Source organism: Neomonachus schauinslandi, chromosome X (genome assembly GCF_002201575.2).
Source record: "Neomonachus schauinslandi chromosome X, ASM220157v2, whole genome shotgun sequence".
Classification (NCBI taxonomy): domain Eukaryota; kingdom Metazoa; phylum Chordata; class Mammalia; order Carnivora; family Phocidae; genus Neomonachus; species Neomonachus schauinslandi.
In genome coordinates this window covers 125,036,258-125,045,175 of record NC_058419.1, presented here as the reverse complement: position 1 = coordinate 125,045,175, position 8,918 = coordinate 125,036,258, and the positions used below count along the sequence as shown (strand labels likewise).

General features: G+C 45.3%; 1 protein-coding gene across 1 annotated transcript in view; it reads right to left on the bottom strand.

The window, feature by feature from the left end:
* The window catches only part of ARSD (arylsulfatase D), a 19,416-nt gene that overhangs the window by 1,597 nt on the left and 8,901 nt on the right, over positions 1-8,918 (bottom strand). The window contains exons 4-9 of the mRNA XM_021684776.1: positions 8,354-8,476; positions 5,639-6,062; positions 5,319-5,455; positions 3,658-3,792; positions 1,558-1,720; positions 190-311 (exon numbers count right to left, since the gene is read on the bottom strand). Of these exons, the coding sequence (XP_021540451.1) occupies positions 190-311; positions 1,558-1,720; positions 3,658-3,792; positions 5,319-5,455; positions 5,639-6,062; positions 8,354-8,476 (1,104 nt within the window). The remainder of the gene's footprint in view (positions 1-189; positions 312-1,557; positions 1,721-3,657; positions 3,793-5,318; positions 5,456-5,638; positions 6,063-8,353; positions 8,477-8,918) is intronic.

Genomic DNA, 8,918 nt, shown 5'->3' with positions numbered 1-8,918 from the left:
CCATCCAACCATCCATCCATCCATGTGTCCATCCATCCATCCATCCACTTATCCATGCATCTACCCATCCATCCAGCTTCCCTCCATCCATCCATCCATCCATCCCACACACTCTTGGTTCTGTTTCTCAGGGGGAACCCTGACTAACGCAACCCCCACCCCCCGCACCAGGAGAAGGCATGTACTCACTGTTCTGCTCATGCCAGCGTGCTGCATGCAGATACTTTCCACAGTAATGAAACAGGAACTCATGTGCAGAGTGCTCAGCAGCCCCTTGAAGCAAGGGCACCAGGCTACGGCCATCGATCACCCTGATTCAGTAAAGAGACACAAGGAGGAATCAGACCAAGGCTGCTCAGGCTGCGTTGCACCTGAAAATGAAACTCCAAGCTTGTAAGGGCCCCTGCTATGGGGCAAGAAGAGCAGAGATGAGCTGTCTCCCCAACTCTGTCCAGATTGCAAGTTGTTGAGCAAGATGCACGTCATTGTTTCTAAACACAAAGTCACTAACTTGTGGGGTCATTTTGTTATGCAGCACTCCATACGCAGTGAGCACACAGACATACACACCATCCCAACCTTGCCAGTCATGGCCACATGACCATATTTTTTAAAAGTTCTCAATCTGAACTTAATGTACAAATGTAGTATTTTCCCTTACAGTTGTAGAACACTTTTAACTATATCCTAATTATGATGGTTCCGTTTTCTGTGTCCACTTGGCTGGGTCATGGTGCTCAGTGATTTGGTGAAACGCCACTCTGAGTGTTGCTGTGAAGGCATTTTTTTTGACACGGTTGACATCCACAATCAGTGCACTCTGAGCAAAGCAGAGCGCGCTTCACAGTGAAGGTGGGCCTCACAGAATCAGTTGACGGCAGCCAAGAGCAAAGACAGGTTTCCCAGAGAAGGTAGAATTCTGCCTTGAGACTGTAACAGGGAAATTCTGCCTGGGTTTGCAGCCCACTGGCCCGACATAAGGATTTCAATTTGTCCACAAATGCATGAGCCAACGCTTAAGACATATGTCTTATTTTATAAACACACAGACACCTGCACATATAACTATTGGTTCTGTCTCTCTTATACAGGAGTATTTATTTGTTCCCTTAAATGGAGTAAAACCAAATCATTATCAAAATATTTACTGCCTTGTTTTTATCTTGTATTCGCAAGAGTCTTTGGTCCTGTGCTAATATTGAGGCGATAAATCATTTTTAAAGCACGCTGTCAGTCATCAACATACGGGCAAGAGTGACTCTCAGGAAATCATAGGGAGATGTGTTTCAATGGATTGACTTCTAATGCTTTCATCTCCCCGTTGTGCTGAGTTATAAAATCTTACCAAAATAGCAAAATGAGTAGATGGACCCAATGTTTTATTTAATCACGTTTAACTGAGTATGATTATTTTGCCTTAGGCTGTCCCCTACATTTGAGGATGTGAGAACTTTCTGAATGTTCTCACATCGTGGTAGGGCTTCTGCCCTACGTGTAAAATAGTAAAGGGACAGCTCTGAGGAACTGGGGAGGACGGAGATCTCATTACATGTGTACCTGTCCTGGGGCACATTGCCGCCCCCCAGCTGGACCACGGTGGGGAAAACATCCATCAGGCTGGTGGGCTCGTGGATCATTTGGCCAGCCGGCAGCACCCCAGGCCAGCGGAAGATCCCTGGGACACGGATGCCGCCTTCCCAGCCCCCCATCCCTTTGCCACCTGTAAGTAAATGCCATTAGAATTCTCCAGGAGATGGTCCTATCCACACACACACCTGGGTGCACCTGTCTGTCTGTGTGTATGTACCTGGGCACCCCCACACATAATCACACATGGTGGCAGCCTGCATTTCCCAAAAACATTTGCAGCAATAATTCCAGAACCTCGTCACATCCCTATGGGCACGTGGAGTTCATATGCTCTCCTCTTGAGATTCAGCGGGTCTTTGCGACCACGGGACACATGGGGTGTGCAATGCGTGGCTTCAGAGCTATAACCAGCACTGGGATTTCATACTGCGCATGGTTGGTGGTCCCTGTCTTCCTCTGTCCTTTTTCTTTCTGAAAGGACTAGGAATTGGATCTTGGACCCCCTTCTCCTCCTCTCCTACCTGCTCGCCATACCATACACCTGTTCCTTTACCCCTTTTCCTGGTTCTTCTTCATTTCTGGGACCCTTAGCAGTAAGTTGGGGCCCAGGTTGGCTCTTTGGGAAATGCATATAAGTATTGAGCATTAGACAACGTGCTTCCACTTCCTAAGAACTCTGGGTATGGAAATCAAAGCAATCCTATGTTACAGAAGGAGAGTTGTAAACAGGGAGAGATGTGTTCAGAATCTTGCTAAATAAATACTTCTTTGTTGCAGCTCAAAAATTGTAACGGGCTTGCCTTTGTTTTGTACTGCTGCGTAACAAGTTACTGCAAATCAGCAGCCTCAGTCCTGTGTATTAGGTCTCCCTTCTGTATGTTGGGAGTCAGGTGTGGCTTGGTGGGTACTCTGTTCTGGGTCCCAGTTGGAAATCAAGGGGTAGGCTGTTTGTAGAACATACCACTGGGAATGACGAGAATCTACTGTACAGCTTGGGGATGTATATGGAGGATTGGAGGAAAAAGCCACTTCCAAGTCATAGGAACATATACAGTTGACTCTCATTCCCTGGAGTGATGTTCTACAAAGTCGCCACAAACACCCAGTTAGCTCATACTGAACCATGATCTCAGGTGTAATATAGGGCTCAGTTCCAGGGAGACTCTGGTCCCCGTATTTTCATCAGCCAATCAGTATATTTCTGTGTGTTTTGGTTTAAAGACTCCTTATTGAGTAGATATTGTGATTCATTCGCATTGGACTCATGGCCAACAGCGCTAGAATTCCTGTCTGGATGAAGCCAATCTAACACACCTATTTTCTCCATAAGGCACATCGCAAGCTTCTTGCCCTTGGAAACAGGGAACAGTCCTTCAGAACTACGGTTGGGAGCTATTTGAAGTAGCAAAGTCACCAATAAAAAGCAAACAAAACTATAAAAACGTGGCCACTAAAGAGACTGTGAAAAGGACACATGTTTATAGTCTGAGAGATGAAATTGTAGGCACAGGGTTACCTCATCCAATGTTGGTTGAGAACATGCACGTCAGGCGACCAATATTTTTACTGCTGTTCAAATGAGTACAAAGGCATTGCAAGTATTGATTTTTGGGGTTACAGATATATTTTAGCAAGTAAATGAATTCATAAATATGGAATCCATGAATCATGCAGAACAATTGTATCAGACTTTTAAGATGACAATATAAAGGTGTCACGCCCTAAATCCCGCATGATATTGTGGAGTACAGGGACACATATAACTAAGGTTATAGTTACTGCACTACCTTTGATTTAGGATGGCATTTATTTTAATTTTATCTTAATTATTTATTTGTATATCTCACTCTTCTACTAAAATGTAAATTCTTTAAGGGAAGCGCAGGTATCTTTTTTTCTCTCTCTTAGCATCTGGATAGAATTTGGTGTATAGGAGCTGCTCAAGAAAGTCCCCCTTTGAAAGCACAGACTCTTTTCCCCTTCTGCTTGCCCTCCAGCTTGTATCACTGGGAATCATTTGATGGGTCACATATCTGACTTTTAACCCCCAACATCCATTGGTCTCACCTCTGAATATTCCATTCCATCCCCCCAGCTGGCCACGTTCGTCCCTTGCCTCCAAATGTCCTCCGTGATCAGAGGTAAAATACGTGAATGTCATGTTTTTCAAACCATTTACGTCAACGGCTTTAAGGATTTCACCTTTAAGAGAAATAGAACAATTCAGGACAGAGCCAATGAAACAGCATCAGCGAATTCAACCCAAATTTGCCCTTTCTTGCTAGAAAGTCCCATAAGGGGACTCTGCAGTCACCAAGAGACTGTCGTTATGAATGTGATGACAAAGTGTGAACCCCTATCTGATTTTCCTGATACCACAGGATTCAGAATCTTGTTTACAAAGGTATCACTAGTGATCATTAGTGATACTAACACAGAAAACAGAATAAACACCTAAAGCCAATATGCCAGCAATGGAGTGTTCCGAATGGGCATTGTTGGCATGCATACGTGTGTCCATAATGAGTGCATGGGGGTGGGAACGTGGTGAGAAAGGGTTTGATGGGACAAGCCTGTCAAGACAGGAGGAAGCCAGAGCTGTGAGCATCCATCTGTGGGTGTTGGCACATGGGGGCCAAGGCTCAGGAGAGCGGAGCCATCTACAAGCCAAGCACTCGCTTTATCTACGGAGACCAAATGCACATCTAAAGCACTGAAAGTAAAGATTTTACACCACACGGGCATGTACAGCAGTGGAAATGCATGTTTTTAAAGCATGATGTAATCTACCCTCCCGTTTTGGGATTGTTTGCCTCTTTACTTGGTCTACTCTAGCACTATGCTTCTCCCAGGATAAGTCCTTGGATCCTGCAAGGATTTAGATGTCTACATTCTTTTAAGAATCTATATACACTTGAAACTAAGGTAACACTATGTATCAACTATACTGCAATGTGAAAACAAACAATCTATAATCTCGCGGGATCTCTCCAGGTTTTCTCCAGGCCACAGTGATGTTGGTCTGTTGCCCTGAATGATAGTGTTCTTGCTTCACTTTCTGCAATGTCTCAAGATGGCTTTACTATTTTTTTTAAGATTTTATTTATTTATTTGACAGAGAGAGACACAGCGAGAGAGGGAACACAAGCAAGGGGAGTGGGAAGGGAGAAGCAGGCTTTCCGCTGAGCAGGGAGCCCGATGCGGGGCTCGATCCCAGGACCCTGAGATCATGACCTGAGCCCAAGGCAGACGCTTAACTGACTGAGCCACCCAGGTGCCCCTCATGATGGCTTTAAATAATACACTTTGTAGGATGATTTTGTGCAGAAGTAGGCTGAGGGATCGGAAGTGCTGAAGGAGCACATGAATGATATGGGAAATTTTCTCCCTATTCTTTGCCTTTTCTCTTATTCTTTTTTTTTTTTTTTTAAAGATTTTATTTATTTATTTGAGACAGAGAATGAGATAGAGAGAGCATGAGAGGGGGGAGGGTCAGAGGGAGAAGCAGACCCCCCGCCGAGCAGGGAGCCCGATGCGGGACTCGATCCCGGCACTCCAGGATTATGACCTGGGCTGAAGGCAGTCGCTTAACCAACTGAGCCACCCAGGTGCCCCGCCTTTTCTCTTATTCTTTATTGCAAGTTGGTTCATAGTGAGGCGGCCCATCTGTTACCAAAGTTCAGTGGTGAGGCCAAGACTGAATGAAGCACGGCTGTGCCTTGACTTACCTACAAGCCAATCCATCTCCTCCACGTTGTCGCCATATAAGCCGTGCTGGCTTTTCCCGAGAAACTGTTTTGTGGTTACCAGGGGAATGTGTACATGCAACAAGGACACGAAGAGAAGGAATGGCCTGTGCTTATTTCTGAAAGAAGAAAAACATCCTTTGGACACGATGACACCTGTATTTGATCCTGTTTCAACAGTATTTGATCCATTTGAGTCCTTGAAACTCATCTCCCCATCGGGGCTGGTTTAAGAAATTCCAAAGATGATAAAGAGACTCGGGTGCTATGAGAACTCACCTCCTCTTTAAAATTGGGATTACCTTTCAATATAGGAAATTGCTTCGTGTAGCATGAGACTCGTCGTTTTTTCCAAAACCATGGGCTGCTCTGTGACGTCATGGTTTCTCATCAGGATACAGTTCCAACGACGCACAAACCCAAAGCTGGCGTACCAGGAGATGAAGAAGAGGAAGACGAGGCTGGCTGTACCCAGGACTACCTTCCAGGACACAGAGATTAACCCCCAAGTCTTACCAACAGCAACAGTCAGTACCCCCAGTGCTGCCATCTGGGTGTAATGCCACAGCCTGGCTCTAGTCGTGGCGTCCAGTCCCGGGGGCCTGCCTGGCTGACAGTCATCCACAAGCGTGAAAGGCATGCCATAAAAATAGTCAAATCCGTGGTTCAGTGGGTGGTGGCAGTGGTCGGTGCGGGATTCACAGTTCACACCCTGGTGCCATTTTCCTGAAAATAAGAGCAAGAAGTTAAACAAGAACACACATGGAAGGCACTCTGTCTGATACCAATCACCTTCTCAATAATTTGGATGCTCCAATGAAAATAAAGGTATGCAAACAGCAAAATCTGAAAAAAAAAAGGAACATGATATAAATTTGAGATAGAAAGGAATAAAATGAATGTTTGATACTGGTGTATTTTTAAATGGTTACATTGCACTTTGCAGATACTGAACAAACATATGGAGGTCATGATCGTTATCAAGAGATTAAAGGTTTAAAGAAAAAGAAGATTAAAGGTTTAAGGTTTTCTGGACTGTTGGGAATTACAATTTGCAACCCTAGACTATTCTGCTATTAAATAACTCAGAAAATATCACTTATGATATTTCTTACTTAAAAGACAACTACTTGATAACAGGAGCTGGCTCTAGAATAATCTTATGATAGAGCAGAAGGAACGGACTCACTCTAATAACTAGTAAGCAAGAATTGCTTATAATAGATTTTTTCCAAAGGCAGTAATTTTATAATATCATTGAGATGGAACATGAGGAAGCCCATCTATCAAATTCTAGCAGGATATACAAGAATTGGGTTCTCTCCAGATGCTCAGCCAGCTTAAGTTTAGCTACAAGATAGAACAGAAAAGGGTCCAAGGCACTACTTGCCATAATTTCCAAGTGCAGAGGTTAAACTGGGTCCCTGCCCTGCTCTTCCCTCCCATGACTCACAAAGCGTCTTCAGAACTTGTAGGATTGGTTTTAGTTCCAAGCCCAGGGACATTCCTTCATATGCCTGCTTACATTTTTGAAAGTGAAAATGCTGAGATGGGGTGAAATAGGTGGAGAAGAAAAGTATAGAGGACGGTCTCCATCTTGTCCACTTTCTACCATTTGGAATGTGAAGAACAGCCTTGTCTGAATATAGATGGGGTGTGTGCACCAGAAGAATAAAGATTCACAGAACGAACCGATACACAGGTCTGCAAGTCCAGTAAACACAAAATAAATCTACTCATCTAGTTTTAAACACAATTCCACCCACAGAGTAGGAGATACCTGGGTTGTTGTGGGATCAAGGACATTGACCCAACGGTGGTGAGTTGGTAATGGAAAGTTCCAGTCAATTTGGGTGGCTAAGAAGCTTTGCTCTACTTCTTAGGATTGAAAAGAGAAATATAGGCGATAGAGCAGATGTATACAAAGTCCTTGAAAATGGGATATGCTATATTCTGAATATCTGCGTCTCCCCAAAATTCCTATGTAGAGACCTGATCCTGAGGTTGATGGTATTTGGAGGTGGGACCTTGGAGAGGAGATCAGATCCTCAGGGTGGAGCCCCTGTGAATGGGATTAGTGCCCCAGAGAGATCCTCACCCCTTCTTCTCACATGTGAGGACACAGAGAGAAGACAGTCATCTGTGAAGCAGGACGAGGGTCCTCACCAGACACGGAATCTGGATCTTGGACTGCTCAGCCTCCAGCACTGTGGGAAGTCAATCTACATAATCTCTATTTCTAAAGTAGCAGGACATTTTAAAAGGGGGTAAGGGTGATTACCCACACCTCCAGCCAATCACTGCCCTGACAAAGTGGGGGTGTCATAGTCCCTTCTGAACTCAACAGCGACTCTGAGTGTGGAAGAGCTGGTGAGGAATGGGACCCCCTGCACACAGACCTGACCCAGCCCTCCCTTGAGTGAGGGGTCGGGGAAGACACCCTCGTCATCTGGCTTCTGATTCCTCTAAGACGGATACCACTTCTAAACCCACAGGCTGAAGCAAGGAACGAAAGCGGTCACAAGCCTGTGGTCCATGACAGGTGGGCGCCCATCTGTAAAGAAGTCACCTAGCAGGTGTCAGAGTGCCGTTCTCAGACAGGTGGCCTTACAAGGTTGGCCCTTGACTAATGATGTGTGACAGTCGGCTCTCCAGAGGATTCCCATCATTCCCTAAATAGTAAGTGTGGCTCTGTGTCTAAAATGTTTGCACAATGTGGTTTTGCTGAACACCTGCTTTCCTTCTGGAGGCTGGAGTTTTGGGGGGTGCCAGGCAGCGGGTGCCTATGAGACCAGCCCCTAATACAAAGCCTGGGAATGGAAGGAAAGAGGCAAATCTCGCAAGATGTTGAATTAAAATTGCTTGTCAATGACAGAAATTCCAACAATGTGACCAATCCAAGAGAGATCAGACGGGGTCAGCACCCTATTTTGGTTCTGACACATGATGTTTTCGCCTTGTTGGGAAACAGGTGCTTTTGATGGTTGATTCTCCATCCCCCTGAACCGTTTGAGCACCTATGAGTCCAGTTGCATAACCTTGCTGCTGCAGGATTCTCGCAAATGTGGTTTCATTCGCGGGGAGTCCGCCCGATCCCCCGTTCCACTGGAGGGCACGGTACCCATCATCGGCTTCCATGCCTGTGGAGCAGAGCAGAGAGCAAGCACTCACTCTCCCTTGACTACAGCAGGGGTTCTTGCCTGGGGAGGAACCTGGCCCACACCAGGGGACTCTTCACCCTGTCTGGGGTTGGTTTGGGTTGTCACAATTGCAGGAGGGGTTCTACTGGCATCTGGCAGGGGAAACACCCTACGGTGCCCAGGATGCCCCTACCACAGAGAATCATCCAGCCCAAATGTCAGCAGTGCTAAGGTTGAGAAACCCTGCCTTGGCATGAGAGATTCTGTCTGTTTCTCTCTCTCTCTTTATCATCCATCCATCCATCCATCTGTTCATCTATCATGTATCATCTATCCATCTATCTATCTACCTATCTACCTATCTATCTATCTATCATCTATCATCTATATCTATCATCTATCATCTATCTATGTATCTATCTATATCTATCATCTATCTATG